The following is a 21,871-nucleotide window of genomic DNA, read 5'->3' as shown; positions in this document are numbered from 1 at the left end:
GGGATTACAAAATTATCAAACGAAAGCTTACAATGGTGCTGACATTGTCATAAAATCTAATTCTCTGTGTACAAATGCGGTTGCTGGTCGATTGCAATGAAGAAAAAGAAAAACAGATCAAGAAGAAAATGTACCTGTTGTAGGTGTGGTAGTTGTTGTTTCGCTTGGTATGGAAGTAGTACTAGATGCAGTGGATGTGGCCGACGGGCTTGTAGTCTGTTGTGTACTTGTACTTGGAGAAGAGGTGGTTGTTTGACTAGTAGATGTCGTCAAAGGAGACGATGTGGTTGGAAGCGAAGTTGTTGAGGTTTCCAATGTAGTAGTGATCCTTGGCGTTGTTGTCTCTGTAGTTGTACTTTCAGACGGCGTTGTTGTCGCACCAGTAGTGGTAGTACCAATTGTACTCGTTGTTGCCGCCGACGTTGTAGTCGCTTGTGTGGAAGTGCCTGTAGACTGAGTCGACGTGCTTGTTGGAATGCTTTTTGTCGTTATAGAGGAAGTAGATGTCGGCAACGAAGTTGTAGATGTCTCGCTTGTACTAGTTGCTGTTGGTGACGTTGTTGATGTGGAACTAGTCTGGGAAGTAGTCGTTGTTGGAGCACTTGTAGAAGCTGTGAAAGAGACGATCGATTTGCAATGACTGCTCCCAACCAGTATATCCGTGTCTTAATCACTATCAATTAGGCATATTTACTTCACATTTTAATATCTCAACCTGGCGATTGTATTACTATGTATGAAGGATATATATTTCCATGCACACTGAACACATTCACTGTTAAGGTGGAATGTGCAGCTTCTTTCAAATGTCAATACACATTTTAACTCTTTTCTATTTGCTCAATTTTTATCAGTAATCTCAATCACATAGTTAAAGGTTATATTCCTCTGCCCATTATGTAAGATGCCTATTGGTTTTCGATCGATGAGGTTTATTCATTCTTTTCCAGATAGGCATCAAAGTAAACCAAATATGACAGATCAGGTCTTGATATTTCTAATTTATATTCATTTTTGTCATACACACATTGCAGGAGGTAAATTATGTTTCCTTTTCTTTTAAGCATCCATTTGCTCCAATTAGTGTCATATTCATTTCATCATTCCTATCAGTTTATTCTCGTGCATTTGCAGGGGACAGGGACCCGACTTCCAAAATCTAACTTTGTAACATTTACCTTTCCAAATGTTCAGATTAATACAAACAATAATAACAAGTTAGTTCGTCTCAATCCTAAACTTACAACGAATATGTCAAAAATATCAACCAAACTACTTTACAACCAAATATGTTCGATGTCTTTGGGACGAAAGTCTTCAAAGAAAATCAATATCTACATGTGTCCACATAACTGTCGCCAAGATATACTTTCCCCTTTTCAGATAAATTCGATTAGACAAACTTTGTCAGCAAATATATATCTACATATTATATCTTATTATATCTGTCCTGATTGGTTACCCCTAGACATAAATGTCCTGCTTTGATCCCATGTTAATAATCTCTGTTGTCAATGTCTATTTTCAAATCGTTTATTTGTGTGGTAGAGGGGCTTATCCAGACAGAATTACCGCCATTGTGGGAAGTAGCCTGCAATTCTTTTCTAATAATACACATGGGATTACAATATTCTCAAACGAAAGCTTACAATGGTGCTGACATTGTCAAAGAATCTAGTTCTCTGTGTACAAATGTGGTTGCTGGTCGATTGCAATGAAAAATAAGAAAAACAGACAAAGAAGAAAATGTACCTGTTGTAGCTGTGGTAGTGGCAGTCCCTTGAGTCGAGGAAGTGGTGCCGCTACTACCAGATGTTGTTTCGCTTGGTATGGAAGTAGTACTAGATGCAGTGGATGTGGCCGACGTGCTTGTAGTCTGTTGTGTACTTGTACTTGGAGACGATGTGGTTGTTTGACTAGTAGATGTCGTTAAAAGAGACGATGTGGTTGGAACCGAAATTGTAGAGGTTTCCAATGTAGTTGAGATCGTTGGCGTTGTTGTCTCTGTAGTTGTACTTTCAGACGGCGTTGTTGTCGCACCAGTAGTGGTAGTACCAATCGTACTCGTTGTTGCCGCCGAAGTGGTAGTCACCTGTGTGGAAGTGCCTGTAGACTGAGTCGACGTGCTTGTTGGACTGCTACTTGTCGCTATAGAGGAAGTAGTTGTCGGCAACGAACTTGTAGATGTCTCGCTTGTACTAGTTGATGTTGGTGACGTTGTTGATGTGGAACTAGTCTGGGAAGTAGCCGTTGTTGGAGCACTTGTAGAAGCTTTCAAAGAGACAATCGATTTGCAATGAATGCTTGCCCAAAAACCATATTTGATTCTTTTCTGACATTTAATGAGGCAAATTAACTTCCGATTTTAGTACCTCAATCTGCCGATTTTTACTTTTTCCTATATATGAAGTCTTTGTATATGAACACTACACTTCTAAGGTGGAAAGTCTTGGTGCTCTCAATCTCCAATAGACATTTCAATTCTATTCTATTTACTCAATTTATATGAGTAAGGCATATCATTTTCTCAGTCATGCAGTGAAAGCTGATTTTCGTCTGCCCATTTCTTTCTGGCTATTTGACACAGACATGAAATTAAACCAAATCTAACAGCTCATATCTAGATATCCCCACGTTACATTCATTTTCTCATACATAATACATTTCAGGAGGTAAATTATCTTTCCTTTCATTTTCAGCACCCCTGCATTCTAAGTTTTGTCATTTTCTTATTATCATTTGTATCAGTCTTTGCTCGCGCACTACACATTGGAATAAATCTTGCATTGTCAAAGCTAACTTATTCTAAGATTTACTTTTCCAAAGGTCTATATTAATATAAAGAATTGATTCTTCTTAGTCTCAGTGTTACGTTACAAACCCTACGTTACAAATTTGGGTTCGAGTCTCGGATTCTGCCAATGTGGGTATGTGAGAAAGCTTGCCAGTAGCTTCTCGTATGTAGGTGGTTCTTTCCGGTGTTTACCCGGGTTCTTCCTCCATATTAATACTGGCCGCCATGTATAGCCTATCGGGTACTGAAAATGGCGATAAACGATACAACAACAACAACAATACGTAACAAATTAGTCTCAAAATATACTACAAGGAAATAGATCAGATTATTTTTGTGACTAAAGTCTTCACAGAAAATGAAAATGTATGAATGTCCACATCGGAAACTAATTTCAGCATTTCAAATCTAAGATCGATTCAGTTAAGTAACATTATCCGAAAATCTATCCTTTAAGGCGTATTTGGTGATACCCTGTGTGATATCTCGACAATTACTGTCCTTTGATTCAGTTCTCCTAATCTTTGCTTTTGCAATTTCATTTCTTTTCATATCGCTAGTTTTTATTATAGAGGGAAGACGGGACGTAGGCAAACAACATTACTGCAATATGGGAAGTCGCGTGCAACTCTATTCTAAAAAAAATACACCCAGGAATAAAATATGTCCAACGAAAAAGATTATATGGTGCTAACATGTCCACTAAATCTTGTGATATGTGAACAAAGGTGGGGTGGTCGGTTGCAATGAAGAATATCAAAGCAGGTCAAGAAGAAAATGTACCTGTTGTAGGTGTGGTAGTGACAGTCCCTTGAGTCGAGGAAGTGGTGCCGCTACTACCAGATGTTGTTTCGCTTGGTATGGAAGTAGTACTAGATGCAGTGGATGTGGCCGACGTGCTTGTAGTCTGTTGTGTACTTGTACTTGGAGAAGAGGTGGTTGTTTGACTAGTAGATGTCGTTAAAGGAGACGATGTGGTCGGAACCGAAGTTGTTGAGGTTTCCAATGTAGTTGAGATCGTTGGCGTTGTTGTCTCTGTAGTTGTACTTTCATACGGCGTTGATGTCGCCCCAGTAGTGGTAGTACCAATCGTTCTCGTTGTTGCCGCCGAAGTGGTAGTCACCTGTGTGGAAGTGCCTGTAGACTGAGTCGACGTGCTTGTTGGAATGCTACTTGTCGTTATAGAGGAAGTAGTTGTCGGCAACGAAGTTGTAGATGTCTCGCTTGTACTAGTTGCTGTTGGTGACGTTGTTGATGTGGAACTAGTCTGGGAAGTAGTCGTTGTTGGGGCACTTGTAGAAGCTGTGAAAGAGACGATCGATTTGCAATGACTGCTCCCAACCACTGTATCCGTGTCTTAATCACTATCAATTAGGCATATTTACTTCACATTTTAATATCTCAACCTGGCGATTGTATTACTATGTATGAAGGATATATATTTCCATGCACACTGAACACATTCACTGTTAAAGTGGAATGTGCAGCTTCTTTCAAATGTCAATACACATTTTAACTCTTTTCTATTTTCCCAATTTTTATCAGTAATCTCAATCACATAGTTAAAGGTTATATTCCTCTGCCCATTATGTAAGATGCCTATTGGTTTTCGATCGATGAGGTTTATTCATTCTTTTCCAGATAGGCATCAAAGTAAACCAAATATGACAGATCAAGTCTTGATATTTCTAATTTATATTCATTTTTATCATACACACATTGCAGGAGGTAAATTATGTTTCCTTTTCTTTTAAGCATCCATTTGCTCCAATTAGTGTCATATTCATTTCATCATTCCTATCAGTTTATTCTCGTGCATTTGCAGGGGACAGGGACCCGACTTCCAAATTCTAACTTTGTAACATTTACCTTTCCAAATGTTCAGATTAATACAAACAATAATAACAAGTTAGTTCGTCTCAATCCTAAACTTACAACGAATATGTCAAAAATATCAACCAAACTACTTTACAACCAAATATGTTCGATGTCTTTGGGACGAAAGTCTTCAAAGAAAATCAATATCTACATGTGTCCACATAACCGTCGCCAAGATATACTTTCCCCTTTTCAGATAAATTCGATTAGACAAACTTTGTCAGCAAATATATATCTACATATTATATCTTATTATATCTGTCCTGATTGGTTACCCCTAGACATAAATGTCCTGCTTTGATCCCATGTTAATAATCTCTGTTGTCAATGTCTATTTTCAAATCGTTTATTTGTGTGGTAGAGGGGCTTATCCAGACAGAATTACCGCCATTGTGGGAAGTAGCCTGCAATTCTTTTCTAATAATACACATGGGATTACAATATTCTCAAACGAAAGCTAACAATGGTGCTGACATTGTCAAAGAATCTAGTTCTCTGTGTACAAATGTGGTTGCTGGTCGATTGCAATGAAAAATAAGAAAAACAGACAAAGAAGAAAATGTACCTGTTGTAGCTGTGGTAGTGGCAGTCCCTTGAGTCGAGGAAGTGGTGCCGCTACTACCAGATGTTGTTTCGCTTGGTATGGAAGTAGTACTAGATGCAGTGGATGTGGCCGACGTGCTTGTAGTCTGTTGTGTACTTGTACTTGGAGACGATGTGGTTGTTTGACTAGTAGATGTCGTTAAAAGAGACGATGTGGTTGGAACCGAAATTGTAGAGGTTTCCAATGTAGTTGAGATCGTTGGCGTTGTTGTCTCTGTAGTTGTACTTTCAGACGGCGTTGTTGTCGCACCAGTAGTGGTAGTACCAATCGTACTCGTTGTTGCCGCCGAAGTGGTAGTCACCTGTGTGGAAGTGCCTGTAGACTGAGTCGACGTGCTTGTTGGACTGCTACTTGTCGCTATAGAGGAAGTAGTTGTCGGCAACGAACTTGTAGATGTCTCGCTTGTACTAGTTGATGTTGGTGACGTTGTTGATGTGGAACTAGTCTGGGAAGTAGCCGTTGTTGGAGCACTTGTAGAAGCTTTCAAAGAGACAATCGATTTGCAATGAATGCTTGCCCAAAAACCATATTTGATTCTTTTCTGATATTTAATGAGGCAAATTAACTTCCGATTTTAGTACCTCAATCTGCCGATTTTTACTTTTTCCTATATATGAAGTCTTTGTATATGAACACTACACTTCTAAGGTGGAAAGTCTTGGTGCTCTCAATCTCCAATAGACATTTCAATTCTATTCTATTTACTCAATTTATATGAGTAAGGTATATAATTTTCTCAGTCATGCAGTGAAAGCTTATTTTCGTCTGCCCATTTCTTTCTGGCTATTTGACACAGACATGAAATTAAACCAAATCTAACAGCTCATATCTAGATATCCCTACGTTACATTCATTTTGTCATACATAATACATTTCAGGAGGTAAATTATCTTTCCTTTCATTTTCAGCACCCATGCATTCTAAGTTTTGTCATTTTCTTATTATCATTTGTATCAGTCTTTGCTCGCGCACTACACATTGGAATAAATCTTGCATTGTCAAAGCTAACTTATTCTAAGATTTACTTTTCCAAAGGTCTATATTAATATAAAGAATTGATTCTTCTTAGTCTCAGTGTTACGTTACAAACCCTACGTTACAAATTTGGGTTCGAGTCTCGGATTCTGAAAAAGTGGGTATGTGAGAAAGCTTGCCAGTAGCTTCTCGTATGTAGGTGGTTCTTTCCGGTGTTTACCCGGGTTCTTCCTCCATATTAATACTGGCCGCCATGTATAGCCTATCGGGTACTGAAAATGGCGATAAACTACACAACAACAATACGTAACAAATTCGACTCAAAATATACGACAAGGAAATAGATCAGATTTTTTTTGTGACTAAAGTCTTCACAGAAAATGAAAATGTATGAATGTCCACATCGGAAACTAATTTCAGCATTTCAAATCTAAGATCGATTCAGTTAAGTAACATTGTCCGAAAATCTATCCTCTAAGGCGTATTTGGTGATACCCTGTGTGATATCTCGACAATTACTGTCCTTTGATTCAGTTCTCCTAATCTTTGCTTTTGCAATTTCATTTCTTTTCATAGCGCTAGTTTTTATTATAGAGGGAAGACGGGACGTAGGCAAACAACATTACTGCAATATGGGAAGTCGCGTGCAACTCTATTCTAAAAAAAATACACCCAGGAATAAAATATGTCCAACGGAAAAGATTATATGGTGCTAACATGTCCACTAAATCTTGTGATATGTGAACAAAGGGGGGGCGGTCGGTTGCAATGAAGAATATCAAAGCAGGTCAAGAAGAAAATGTACCTGTTGTAGGTGTGGTAGTGACAGTCCCTTGAGTCGAGGAAGTGGTGCCGCTACTACCAGATGTTGTTTCGCTTGGTATGGAAGTAGTACTAGATGCAGTGGATGTGGCCGACGTGCTTGTAGTCTGTTGTGTACTTGTACTTGGAGAAGAGGTGGTTGTTTGACTAGTAGATGTCGTTAAAGGAGACGATGTGGTTGGAACCGAAGTTGTTGAGGTTTCCAATGTAGTGGAGATCGTTGGCGTTGTTGTCGCTGTAGTTGTACTTTCAGACGGCGTTGTTGTCGCCCCAGTAGTGGTAGTACCAATCGTACTCGTTGTTGCCGCCGAAGTGGTAGTCACCTGTGTGGAAGTGCCTGTAGACTGAGTCGACGTGCTTGTTGGAATGCTACTTGTCGTTATAGAGGAAGTAGTTGTCGGCAACGAAGTTGTAGATGTCTCGCTTGTACTAGTTGCTGTTGGTGACGTTGTTGATGTGGAACTAGTCTGGGAAGTAGTCGTTGTTGGGGCACTTGTAGAAGCTGTGAAAGAGACGATCGATTTGCAATGACTGCTCCCAACCACTGTATCCGTGTCTTAATCACTATCAATTAGGCATATTTACTTCACATTTTAATATCTCAACCTGGCGATTGTATTACTATGTATGAAGGATATATATTTCCATGCACACTGAACACATTCACTGTTAAAGTGGAATGTGCAGCTTCTTTCAAATGTCAATACACATTTTAACTCTTTTCTATTTTCCCAATTTTTATCAGTAATCTCAATCACATAGTTAAAGGTTATATTCCTCTGCCCATTATGTAAGATGCCTATTGGTTTTCGATCGATGAGGTTTATTCATTCTTTTCCAGATAGGCATCAAAGTAAACCAAATATGACAGGTCAGGTCTTGATATTTCTAATTTATATTCATTTTTATCATACACACATTGCAGGAGGTAAATTATGTTTCCTTTTCTTTTAAGCATCCATTTGCTCCAATTAGTGTCATATTCATTTCATCATTCCTATCAGTTTATTCTCGTGCATTTGCAGGGGACAGGGACCCGACTTCCAAATTCTAACTTTGTAACATTTACCTTTCCAAATGTTCAGATTAATACAAACAATAATAACAAGTTAGTTCGTCTCAATCCTAAACTTACAACGAATATGTCAAAAATATCAACCAAACTACTTTACAACCAAATATGTTCGATGTCTTTGGGACGAAAGTCTTCAAAGAAAATCAATATCTACATGTGTCCACATAACCGTCGCCAAGATATACTTTCCCCTTTTCAGATAAATTCGATTAGACAAACTTTGTCAGCAAATATATATCTACATATTATATCTTATTATATCTGTCCTGATTGGTTACCCCTAGACATAAATGTCCTGCTTTGCTCCCATGTTAATAATCTCTGTTGTCAATGTCTATTTTCAAATCGTTTATTTGTGTGGTAGAGGGGCTTATCCAGACAGAATTACCGCCATTGTGGGAAGTAGCCTGCAATTCTTTTCTAATAATACACATGGGATTACAATATTCTCAAACGAAAGCTTACAGTGGTGCTGACATTGTCAAAGAATCTAGTTCTCTGTGTACAAATGTGGTTGCTGGTCGATTGCAATGAAAAATAAGAAAAACAGACAAAGAAGAAAATGTACCTGTTGTAGCTGTGGTAGTGGCAGTCCCTTGAGTCGAGGAAGTGGTGCCGCTACTACCAGATGTTGTTTCGCTTGGTATGGAAGTAGTACTAGATGCAGTGGATGTGGCCGACGTGCTTGTAGTCTGTTGTGTACTTGTACTTGGAGACGATGTGGTTGTTTGACTAGTAGATGTCGTTAAAAGAGACGATGTGGTTGGAACCGAAATTGTAGAGGTTTCCAATGTAGTTGAGATCGTTGGCGTTGTTGTCTCTGTAGTTGTACTTTCAGACGGCGTTGTTGTCGCACCAGTAGTGGTAGTACCAATCGTACTCGTTGTTGCCGCCGAAGTGGTAGTCACCTGTGTGGAAGTGCCTGTAGACTGAGTCGACGTGCTTGTTGGACTGCTACTTGTCGCTATAGAGGAAGTAGTTGTCGGCAACGAACTTGTAGATGTCTCGCTTGTACTAGTTGATGTTGGTGACGTTGTTGATGTGGAACTAGTCTGGGAAGTAGCCGTTGTTGGAGCACTTGTAGAAGCTTTCAAAGAGACAATCGATTTGCAATGAATGCTTGCCCAAAAACCATATTTGATTCTTTTCTGATATTTAATGAGGCAAATTAACTTCCGATTTTAGTACCTCAATCTGCCGAATTTTACTTTTTCCTATATATGAAGTCTTTGTATATGAACACTACACTTCTAAGGTGGAAAGTCTTGGTGCTCTCAATCTCCAATAGACATTTCAATTCTATTCTATTTACTCAATTTATATGAGTAAGGCATATCATTTTCTCAGTCATGCAGTGAAAGCTTATTTTCGTCTGCCCATTTCTTTCTGGCTATTTGACACAGACATGAAATTAAACCAAATCTAACAGCTCATATCTAGATATCCCTACGTTACATTCATTTTGTCATACATAATACATTTCAGGAGGTAAATTATCTTTCCTTTCATTTTCAGCACCCATGCATTCTAAGTTTTGTCATTTTTTTATTATCATTTGTATCAGTCTTTGCTCGCGCACTACACATTGGAATAAATCTTGCATTGTCAAAGCTAACTTATTCTAAGATTTACTTTTCCAAAGGTCTATATTAATATAAAGAATTGATTCTTCTTAGTCTCAGTGTTACGTTACAAACCCTACGTTACAAATTTGGGTTCGAGTCTCGGATTCTGCCAATGTGGGTATGTGAGAAAGCTTGCCAGTAGCTTCTCGTATGTAGGTGGTTCTTTCCGGTGTTTACCCGGGTTCTTCCTCCATATTAATACTGGCCGCCATGTATAGCCTATCGGGTACTGAAAATGGCGATAAACGACACAACAACAACAATACGTAACAAATTCGTCTCAAAATATACTACAAGGAAATAGATCAGATTATTTTTGTGACTAAAGTCTTCACAGAAAATGAAAATGTATGAATGTCCACATCGGAAACTAATTTCAGCATTTCAAATCTAAGATCGATTCAGTTAAGTAACATTGTCCGAAAATCTATCCTCTAAGGCGTATTTGGTGATACCCTGTGTGATATCTCGACAATTACTGTCCTTTGATTCAGTTCTCCTAATCTTTGCTCTTGCAATTTCATTTATTTTCATATCGCTAGTTTTTATTATAGAGGGAAGACGGGACGTAGGCAAACAACATTAATGCAATATGGGAAGTCGCGTGCAACTCTATTCTAAAAAAAATACACCCAGAAATAAAATATGTCCAACGAAAAAGATTATATGGTGCTAACATGTCCACTAAATCTTGTGATATGTGAACAAAGGTGGGGCGGTCGGTTGCAATGAAGAATATCAAAGCAGATCAAGAAGAAAATGTACCTGTTGTAGGTGTGGTAGTGACAGTCCCTTGAGTCGAGGAAGTGGTGCCGCTACTACCAGATGTTGTTTCGCTTGGTATGGAAGTAGTACTAGATGTAGTGGATGTGGCCGACGTGCTTGTAGTCTGTTGTATACTTGTACTTGGAGACGATGTGGTTGTTTGACTAGTAGATGTCGTTAAAAGAGACGATGTGGTTGGAACCGAAGTTGTAGAGGTTTCCAATGTAGTTGAGATCGTTGGCGTTGTTGTCTCTGTAGTTGTACTTTCAGACGGCGTTGTTGTCGCACCAGTAGTGGTAGTACCAATCGTACTTGTTGTTGCCGCCGAAGTGGTAGTCACCTGTGTGGAAGTGCCTGTAGACTGAGTCGACGTGCTTGTTGGACTGCTACTTGTCGCTATAGAGGAAGTAGTTGTCGGCAACGAAGTTGTAGATGTCTCGCTTGTACTAGTTGATGTTGGTGACGTTGTTGATGTGGAACTAGTCTGGGAAGTAGCCGTTGTTGGAGCACTTGTAGAAGCTTTCAAAGAGACAATCGATTTGCAATGAATGCTTGCCCAAATCCATATTTGATTCTTTTCTGACATTTAATGAGGCAAATTAACTTCCGATTTTAGTACCTCAATCTGCCGATTTTTACTTTTTCCTATATATGAAGTCTTTGTATATGAACACTACACTTCTAAGGTGGAAAGTCTTGGTGCTCTCAATCTCCAATAGACATTTCAATTCTATTCTATTTACTCAATTTATATGAGTAAGGCATATCATTTTCTCAGTCATGCAGTGAAAGCTGATTTTCGTCTGCCCATTTCTTTCTGGCTATTTGACACAGACATGAAATTAAACCAAATCTAACAGCTCAGATCTAGATATCCCTACGTTACATTCATTTTGTCATACACAATACATTTCAGGAGGTAAATTATCTTTCCTTTCATTTTCAGCACCCATGCATTCTAAGTTTTTTCATTTTCTTATTATCATTTGTATCAGTCTTTGCTCGCGCACTACACATTGGAATAAATCTTGCATTGTCAAAGCTAACTTATTCTAAGATTTACTTTTCCAAAGGTCTATATTAATATAAAGAATTGATTCTTCTTAGTCTCAGTGTTACGTTACAAACCCTACGTTACAAATTTGGGTTCGAGTCTCGGATTCTGCCAATGTGGGTATGTGAGAAAGCTTGCCAGTAGCTTCTCGTATGTAGGTGGTTCTTTCCGGTGTTTACCCGGGTTCTTCCTCCATATTAATACTGGCCGCCATGTATAGCCTATCGGGTACTGAAAATGGCGATAAACGACACAACAACAACAACAATACGTAACAAATTCGACTCAAAATATACTACAAGGAAATAGATCAGATTACTTTTGTGACTAAAGTCTTCACAGAAAATGAAAATGTATGAATGTCCACATCGGAAACTAAATTCAGCATTTCAAATCTCAGATCGATTCAGTTAAGTAACATTGTCCGAAAATCTATCCTTTAAGGCGTATTTGGTGATACCCTGTGTGATATCTCGACAATTACTGTCCTTTGATTCAGTTCTCCTAATCTTTGCTTTTGCAATTTCATTTATTTTCATATCGCTAGTTTTTATTATAGAGGGAAGACGGGACGTAGGCAAACAACATTACTGCAATATGGGAAGTCGCGTGCAACTCTATTCTAAAAAAAATACACCCAGGAATAAAATATGTCCAACGGAAAAGATTATATGGTGCTAACATGTCCACTAAATCTTGTGATATGTGAACAAAGGTGGGGCGGTCGGTTGCAATGAAGAATATCAAAGCAGGTCAAGAAGAAAATGTACCTGTTGTAGGTGTGGTAGTGACAGTCCCTTGAGTCGAGGAAGTGGTGCCGCTACTACCAGATGTTGTTTCGCTTGGTATGGAAGTAGTACTAGATGCAGTGGATGTGGCCGACGTGCTTGTAGTCTGTTGTGTACTTGTACTTGGAGAAGAGGTGGTTGTTTGACTAGTAGATGTCGTTAAAGGAGACGATGTGGTTGGAACCGAAGTTGTTGAGGTTTCCAATGTAGTGGAGATCGTTGGCGTTGTTGTCGCTGTAGTTGTACTTTCAGACGGCGTTGTTGTCGCACCAGTAGTGGTAGTACCAATTGTACTCGTTGTTGCCGCCGAAGTGGTAGTCACCTGTGTGGAAGTGCCTGTAGACTGAGTCGACGTGCTTGTTGGAATGCTACTTGTCGTTATAGAGGAAGTAGTTGTCGGCAACGAAGTTGTAGATGTCTCGCTTGTACTAGTTGCTGTTGGTGACGTTGTTGATGTGGAACTAGTCTGGGAAGTAGTCGTTGTTGGGGCACTTGTAGAAGCTGTGAAAGAGACGATCGATTTGCAATGACTGCTCCCAACCACTGTATCCGTGTCTTAATCACTATCAATTAGGCATATTTACTTCACATTTTAATATCTCAACCTGGCGATTGTATTACTATGTATGAAGGATATATATTTCCATGCACACTGAACACATTCACTGTTAAAGTGGAATGTGCAGCTTCTTTCAAATGTCAATACACATTTTAACTCTTTTCTATTTTCCCAATTTTTATCAGTAATCTCAATCACATAGTTAAAGGTTATATTCCTCTGCCCATTATGTCAGATGCCTATTGGTTTTCGATCGATGAGGTTTATTCATTCTTTTCCAGATAGGCATCAAAGTAAACCAAATATGACAGATCAGGTCTTGATATTTCTAATTTATATTCATTTTTATCATACACACATTGCAGGAGGTAAATTATGTTTCCTTTTCTTTTAAGCATCCATTTGCTCCAATTAGTGTCATATTCATTTCATCATTCCTATCAGTTTATTCTCGTGCATTTGCAGGGGACAGGGACCCGACTTCCAAATTCTAACTTTGTAACATTTACCTTTCCAAATGTTCAGATTAATACAAACAATAATAACAAGTTAGTTCGTCTCAATCCTAAACTTACAACGAATATGTCAAAAATATCAACCAAACTACTTTACAACCAAATATGTTCGATGTCTTTGGGACGAAAGTCTTCAAAGAAAATCAATATCTACATGTGTCCACATAACCGTCGCCAAGATATACTTTCCCCTTTTCAGATAAATTCGATTAGACAAACTTTGTCAGCAAATATATATCTACATATTATATCTTATTATATCTGTCCTGATTGGTTACCCCTAGACATAAATGTCCTGCTTTGATCCCATGTTAATAATCTCTGTTGTCAATGTCTATTTTCAAATCGTTTATTTGTGTGGTAGAGGGGCTTATCCAGACAGAATTACCGCCATTGTGGGAAGTAGCCTGCAATTCTTTTCTAATAATACACATGGGATTACAATATTCTCAAACGAAAGCTTACAATGGTGCTGACATTGTCAAAGAATCTAGTTCTCTGTGTACAAATGTGGTTGCTGGTATATTGCAATGAAAAATAAGAAAAACAGACAAAGAAGAAAATGTACCTGTTGTAGCTGTGGTAGTGGCAGTCCCTTGAGTCGACGAAGTGCTGCCGCTACTACTAGTTGTTGTATCGCTTGGTATGGAAGTAGTACTAGATGCAGTGGATGTGGCCGACGTGCTTGTAGTCTGTGGTGTACTTGTACTTGGAGACGATGTGGTTGTTTGACTAGTAGATGTCGTTAAAAGAGACGATGTGGTTGGAACCGAAATTGTAGAGGTTTCCAATGTAGTTGAGATCGTTGGCGTTGTTGTCTCTGTAGTTGTACTTTCAGACGGCGTTGTTGTCGCACCAGTAGTGGTAGTACCAATCGTACTCGTTGTTGCCGCCGAAGTGGTAGTCACTTGTGTGGAAGTGCCTGTAGACTGAGTCGACGTGCTTGTTGGACTGCTACTTGTCGCTATAGAGGAAGTAGTTGTCGGCAACGAACTTGTAGATGTCTCGCTTGTACTAGTTGATGTTGGTGACGTTGTTGATGTGGAACTAGTCTGGGAAGTAGTCGTTGTTGGAGCACTTGTAGAAGCTTTCAAAGAGACAATCGATTTGCAATGAATGCTTGCCCAAAAACCATATTTGATTCTTTTCTGATATTTAATGAGGCAAATTAACTTCCGATTTTAGTACCTCAATCTGCCGATTTTTACTTTTTCCTATATATGAAGTCTTTGTATATGAACACTACACTTCTAAGGTGGAAAGTCTTGGTGCTCTCAATCTCCAATAGACATTTCAATTCTATTCTATTTACTCAATTTATATGAGTAAGGCATATCATTTTCTCAGTCATGCAGTGAAAGCTTATTTTCGTCTGCCCATTTCTTTCTGGCTATTTGACACAGACATGAAATTAAACCAAATCTAACAGCTCATATCTAGATATCCCTACGTTACATTCATTTTGTCATACATAATACATTTCAGGAGGTAAATTATCTTTCCTTTCATTTTCAGCACCCATGCATTCTAAGTTTTGTCATTTTCTTATTATCATTTGTATCAGTCTTTGCTCGCGCACTACACATTGGAATAAATCTTGCATTGTCAAAGCTAACTTATTCTAAGATTTACTTTTCCAAAGGTCTATATTAATATAAAGAATTGATTCTTCTTAGTCTCAGTGTTACGTTACAAACCCTACGTTACAAATCTGGGTTCGAGTCTCGGATTCTGCCAATGTGGGTATGTGAGAAAGCTTGCCAGTAGCTTCTCGTATGTAGGTGGTTCTTTCCGGTGTTTACCCGGGTTCTTCCTCCATATTAATACTGGCCGCCATGTATAGCCTATCGGGTACTGAAAATGGCGATAAACTACACAACAACAACAACAACAATACGTAACAAATTCGACTCAAAATATACGACAAGGAAATAGATCAGATTATTTTTGTGACTAAAGTCTTCACAGAAAATGAAAATGTATGAATGTCCACATCGGAAACTAATTTCAGCATTTCAAATCTAAGATCGATTCAGTTAAGTAACATTGTCCGAAAATCTATCCTCTAAGGCGTATTTGGTGATACCCTGTGTGATATCTCGACAATTACTGTCCTTTGATTCAGTTCTCCTAATCTTTGCTTTTGCAATTTCATTTATTTTCATATCGCTAGTTTTTATTATAGAGGGAAGACGGGACGTAGGCAAACAACATTAATGCAATATGGGAAGTCGCGTGCAACTCTATTCTAAAAAAAAATACACCCAGAAATAAAATATGTCCAACGAAAAAGATTATATGGTGCTAACATGTCCACTAAATCTTGTGATATGTGAACAAAGGTGGGGCGGTCGGTTGCAATGAAGAATATCAAAGCAGATCAAGAAGAAAATGTACCTGTTGTAGGTGTGGTAGTGACAGTCCCTTGAGTCGACGAAGTGCTGCCGCTACTACCAGATGTTGTTTCGCTTGGTATGGAAGTAGTACTAGATGTAGTGGATGTGGCCGACGTGCTTGTAGTCTGTTGTATACTTGTACTTGGAGACGATGTGGTTGTTTGACTAGTAGATGTCGTTAAAAGAGACGATGTGGTTGGAACCGAAGTTGTAGAGGTTTCCAATGTAGTTGAGATCGTTGGCGTTGTTGTCTCTGTAGTTGTACTTTCAGACGGCGTTGTTGTCGCACCAGTAGTGGTAGTACCAATCGTACTTGTTGTTGCCGCCGAAGTGGTAGTCACCTGTGTGGAAGTGCCTGTAGACTGAGTCGACGTGCTTGTTGGACTGCTACTTGTCGCTATAGAGGAAGTAGTTGTCGGCAACGAAGTTGTAGATGTCTCGCTTGTACTAGTTGATGTTGGTGACGTTGTTGATGTGGAACTAGTCTGGGAAGTAGCCGTTGTTGGAGCACTTGTAGAAGCTTTCAAAGAGACAATCGATTTGCAATGAATGCTTGCCCAAATCCATATTTGATTCTTTTCTGACATTTAATGAGGCAAATTAACTTCCGATTTTAGTACCTCAATCTGCCGATTTTTACTTTTTCCTATATATGAAGTCTTTGTATATGAACACTACACTTCTAAGGTGGAAAGTCTTGGTGCTCTCAATCTCCAATAGACATTTCAATTCTATTCTATTTACTCAATTTATATGAGTAAGGCATATCATTTTCTCAGTCATGCAGTGAAAGCTGATTTTCGTCTGCCCATTTCTTTCTGGCTATTTGACACAGACATGAAATTAAACCAAATCAACAGCTCAGATCTAGATATCCCTACGTTACATTCATTTTGTCATACACAATACATTTCAGGAGGTAAATTATCTTTCCTTTCATTTTCAGCACCCATGCATTCTAAGTTTTTTCATTTTCTTATTATCATTTGTATCAGTCTTTGCTCGCGCACTACACATTGGAATAAATCTTGCATTGTCAAAGCTAACTTATTCTAAGATTTACTTTTCCAAAGGTCTATATTAATATAAAGAATTGATTCTTCTTAGTCTCAGTGTTACGTTACAAACCCTACGTTACAAATTTGGGTTCGAGTCTCGGATTCTGCCAATGTGGGTATGTGAGAAAGCTTGCCAGTAGCTTCTCGTATGTAGGTGGTTCTTTCCGGTGTTTACCCGGGTTCTTCCTCCATATTAATACTGGCCGCCATGTATAGCCTATCGGGTACTGAAAATGGCGATAAACGACACAACAACAACAACAATACGTAACAAATTCGACTCAAAATATACTACAAGGAAATAGATCAGATTACTTTTGTGACTAAAGTCTTCACAGAAAATGAAAATGTATGAATGTCCACATCGGAAACTAAATTCAGCATTTCAAATCTCAGATCGATTCAGTTAAGTAACATTGTCCGAAAATCTATCCTTTAAGGCGTATTTGGTGATACCCTGTGTGATATCTCGACAATTACTGTCCTTTGATTCAGTTCTCCTAATCTTTGCTTTTGCAATTTCATTTATTTTCATATCGCTAGTTTTTATTATAGAGGGAAGACGGGACGTAGGCAAACAACATTACTGCAATATGGGAAGTCGCGTGCAACTCTATTCTAAAAAAAATACACCCAGGAATAAAATATGTCCAACGGAAAAGATTATATGGTGCTAACATGTCCACTAAATCTTGTGATATGTGAACAAAGGTGGGGCGGTCGGTTGCAATGAAGAATATCAAAGCAGGTCAAGAAGAAAATGTACCTGTTGTAGGTGTGGTAGTGACAGTCCCTTGAGTCGAGGAAGTGGTGCCGCTACTACCAGATGTTGTTTCGCTTGGTATGGAAGTAGTACTAGATGCAGTGGATGTGGCCGACGTGCTTGTAGTCTGTTGTGTACTTGTACTTGGAGAAGAGGTGGTTGTTTGACTAGTAGATGTCGTTAAAGGAGACGATGTGGTTGGAACCGAAGTTGTTGAGGTTTCCAATGTAGTGGAGATCGTTGGCGTTGTTGTCGCTGTAGTTGTACTTTCAGACGGCGTTGTTGTCGCACCAGTAGTGGTAGTACCAATTGTACTCGTTGTTGCCGCCGAAGTGGTAGTCACCTGTGTGGAAGTGCCTGTAGACTGAGTCGACGTGCTTGTTGGAATGCTACTTGTCGTTATAGAGGAAGTAGTTGTCGGCAACGAAGTTGTAGATGTCTCGCTTGTACTAGTTGCTGTTGGTGACGTTGTTGATGTGGAACTAGTCTGGGAAGTAGTCGTTGTTGGGGCACTTGTAGAAGCTGTGAAAGAGACGATCGATTTGCAATGACTGCTCCCAACCACTGTATCCGTGTCTTAATCACTATCAATTAGGCATATTTACTTCACATTTTAATATCTCAACCTGGCGATTGTATTACTATGTATGAAGGATATATATTTCCATGCACACTGAACACATTCACTGTTAAAGTGGAATGTGCAGCTTCTTTCAAATGTCAATACACATTTTAACTCTTTTCTATTTTCCCAATTTTTATCAGTAATCTCAATCACATAGTTAAAGGTTATATTCCTCTGCCCATTATGTAAGATGCCTATTGGTTTTCGATCGATGAGGTTTATTCATTCTTTTCCAGATAGGCATCAAAGTAAACCAAATATGACAGATCAGGTCTTGATATTTCTAATTTATATTCATTTTTATCATACACACATTGCAGGAGGTAAATTATGTTTCCTTTTCTTTTAAGCATCCATTTGCTCCAATTAGTGTCATATTCATTTCATCATTCCTATCAGTTTATTCTCGTGCATTTGCAGGGGACAGGGACCCGACTTCCAAATTCTAACTTTGTAACATTTACCTTTCCAAATGTTCAGATTAATACAAACAATAATGACAAGTTAGTTCGTCTCAATCCTAAACTTACAACGAATATGTCAAAAATATCAACCAAACTACTTTACAACCAAATATGTTCGATGTCTTTGGGACGAAAGTCTTCAAAGAAAATCAATATCTACATGTGTCCACATAACCGTCGCCAAGATATACTTTCCCCTTTTCAGATAAATTCGATTAGACAAACTTTGTCAGCAAATATATATCTACATATTATATCTTATTATATCTGTCCTGATTGGTTACCCCTAGACATAAATGTCCTGCTTTGATCCCATGTTAATAATCTCTGTTGTCAATGTCTATTTTCAAATCGTTTATTTGTGTGGTAGAGGGGCTTATCCAGACAGAATTACCGCCATTGTGGGAAGTAGCCTGCAATTCTTTTCTAATAATACACATGGGATTACAATATTCTCAAACGAAAGCTTACAATGGTGCTGACATTGTCAAAGAATCTAGTTCTCTGTGTACAAATGTGGTTGCTGGTCGATTGCAATGAAAAATAAGAAAAACAGACAAAGAAGAAAATGTACCTGTTGTAGCTGTGGTAGTGGCAGTCCCTTGAGTCGACGAAGTGCTGCCGCTACTACTAGTTGTTGTATCGCTTGGTATGGAAGTAGTACTAGATGCAGTGGATGTGGCCGACGTGCTTGTAGTCTGTGGTGTACTTGTACTTGGAGACGATGTGGTTGTTTGACTAGTAGATGTCGTTAAAAGAGACGATGTGGTTGGAACCGAAGTTGTAGAGGTTTCCAATGTAGTTGAGATCGTTGGCGTTGTTGTCTCTGTAGTTGTACTTTCAGACGGCGTTGTTGTCGCACCAGTAGTGGTAGTACCAATCGTACTCGTTGTTGCCGCCGAAGTGGTAGTCACTTGTGTGGAAGTGCCTGTAGACTGAGTCGACGTGCTTGTTGGACTGCTACTTGTCGCTATAGAGGAAGTAGTTGTCGGCAGCGAACTTGTAGATGTCTCGCTTGTACTAGTTGATGTTGGTGACGTTGTTGATGTGGAACTAGTCTGGGAAGTAGCCGTTGTTGGAGCACTTGTAGAAGCTTTCAAAGAGACAATCGATTTGCAATGAATGCTTGCCCAAAAACCATATTTGATTCTTTTCTGATATTTAATGAGGCAAATTAACTTCCGATTTTAGTACCTCAATCTGCCGATTTTTACTTTTTCCTATATATGAAGTCTTTGTATATGAACACTACACTTCTAAGGTGGAAAGTCTTGGTGCTCTCAATCTCCAATAGACATTTCAATTCTATTCGATTTACTCAATTTATATGAGTAAGGCATATCATTTTCTCAGTCATGCAGTGAAAGCTTATTTTCGTCTGCCCATTTCTTTCTGGCTATTTGACACAGACATGAAATTAAACCAAATCTAACAGCTCATATCTAGATATCCCTACGTTACATTCATTTTGTCATACATAATACATTTCAGGAGGTAAATTATCTTTCCTTTCATTTTCAGCACCCATGCATTCTAAGTTTTGTCATTTTCTTATTATCATTTGTATCAGTCTTTGCTCGCGCACTACACATTGGAATAAATCTTGCATTGTCAAAGCTAACTTATTCTAAGATTTACTTTTCCAAAGGTCTATATTAATATAAAGAATTGATTCTTCTTAGTCTCAGTGTTACGTTACAAACCCTACGTTACAAATTTGGGTTCGAGTCTCGGATTCTGCCAATGTGGGTATGTGAGAAAGCTTGCCAGTAGCTTCTCGTATGTAGGTGGTTCTTTCCGGTGTTTACCCGGGTTCTTCCTCCATATTAATACTGGCCGCCATGTATAGCCTATCGGGTACTGAAAATGGCGATAAACTACACAACAACAACAACAACAATACGTAACAAATTCGACTCAAAATATACGACAAGGAAATAGATCAGATTATTTTTGTGACTAAAGTCTTCACAGAAAATGAAAATGTATGAATGTCCACATCGGAAACTAATTTCAGCATTTCAAATCTAAGATCGATTCAGTTAAGTAACATTGTCCGAAAATCTATCCTCTAAGGCGTATTTGGTGATACCCTGTGTGATATCTCGACAATTACTGTCCTTTGATTCAGTTCTCCTAATCTTTGCTTTTGCAATTTCATTTATTTTCATATCGCTAGTTTTTATTATAGAGGGAAGACGGGACGTAGGCAAACAACATTACTGCAATATGGGAAGTCGCGTGCAACTCTATTCTAAAAAAAATACACCCAGGAATAAAATATGTCCAACGAAAAAGATTATATGGTGCTAACATGTCCACTAAATCTTGTGATATGTGAACAAAGGGGGGGCGGTCGGTTGCAATGAAGAATATCAAAGCAGATCAAGAAGAAAATGTACCTGTTGTAGGTGTGGTAGTGACAGTCCCTTGAGTCGAGGAAGTGGTGCCGCTACTACCAGATGTTGTTTCGCTTGGTATGGAAGTAGTACTAGATGCAGTGGATGTGGCCGACGTGCTTGTAGTCTGTTGTGTACTTGTACTTGGAGACGATGTGGTTGTTTGACTAGTAGATGTCGTTAAAAGAGACGATGTGGTTGGAACCGAAGTTGTAGAGGTTTCCAATGTAGTTGAGATCGTTGGCGTTGTTGTCTCTGTAGTTGTACTTTCAGACGGCGTTGTTGTCGCACCAGTAGTGGTAGTACCAATCGTACTCGTTGTTGCCGCCGAAGTGGTAGTCACCTGTTTGGAAGTGCCTGTAGACTGAGTCGACGTGCTTGTTGGACTGCTACTTGTCGCTATAGAGGAAGTAGTTGTCGGCAACGAAGTTGTAGATGTCTCGCTTGTACTAGTTGATGTTGGTGACGTTGTTGATGTGGAACTAGTCTGGGAAGTAGCCGTTGTTGGAGCACTTGTAGAAGCTTTCAAAGAGACAATCGATTTGCAATGAATGCTTGCCCAAAATCCATATTTGATTCTTTTCTGACATTTAATGAGGCAAATTAACTTCCGATTTTAGTACCTCAATCTGCCGATTTTTACTTTTTCCTATATATGAAGTCTTTGTATATGAACACTACACTTCTAAGGTGGAAAGTCTTGGTGCTCTCA

At 38.8% G+C, this 21,871-nt stretch overlaps 2 protein-coding genes across 2 annotated transcripts in view; both read right to left on the bottom strand.

Annotated features, from left to right (window-relative positions):
• LOC149791306 (uncharacterized) overlaps positions 1-2,263 on the bottom strand; it is a 56,460-nt gene extending 54,197 nt beyond the window's left edge. The window contains exons 1-2 of the mRNA XM_089969836.1: positions 1,753-2,263; positions 135-611 (exon numbers count right to left, since the gene is read on the bottom strand). The gene's annotated coding sequence lies outside the window, so the exon portion shown is untranslated. The remainder of the gene's footprint in view (positions 1-134; positions 612-1,752) is intronic.
• Positions 2,264-3,560: 1,297 nt separating this feature from the next.
• LOC149791305 (uncharacterized) lies at positions 3,561-20,200 on the bottom strand. Its single transcript, XM_089971329.1, has 9 exons — positions 20,194-20,200; positions 19,335-19,853; positions 17,675-18,193; positions 14,023-14,541; positions 12,363-12,881; positions 8,717-9,235; positions 7,057-7,575; positions 5,238-5,756; positions 3,561-4,096 (listed from the first exon to the last, which is right to left on the bottom strand). The coding sequence occupies exons 1-9, from the start codon at positions 20,198-20,200 to the stop codon at positions 3,561-3,563; spliced, it is 4,176 nt and encodes a 1,391-aa protein (XP_089827455.1).
• Between the last annotated feature and the right edge of the window lie 1,671 nt (positions 20,201-21,871).

The sequence above is a fragment of the Sinohyriopsis cumingii genome, chromosome 9, assembly GCF_028554795.1.
Source record: "Sinohyriopsis cumingii isolate HCF-2022 chromosome 9, ASM2855479v2, whole genome shotgun sequence".
In the NCBI taxonomy this organism is placed as follows: domain Eukaryota; kingdom Metazoa; phylum Mollusca; class Bivalvia; order Unionida; family Unionidae; genus Sinohyriopsis; species Sinohyriopsis cumingii.
The sequence above is the reverse complement of the archived record's forward strand: the minus strand, read 5'-3'. Positions and strand labels throughout refer to the sequence as shown.

Coding starts and splice junctions, on each gene's coding strand:
- LOC149791305 (XM_089971329.1), bottom strand. Junction 18,194..19,334: donor CACTACCACAGCTACAACAG/GTACATTTTCTT, acceptor TCTCTTTCACAG/CTTCTACAAGTGCCCCAACA. Junction 7,576..8,716: donor CACTACCACAGCTACAACAG/GTACATTTTCTT, acceptor TCTCTTTCACAG/CTTCTACAAGTGCCCCAACA.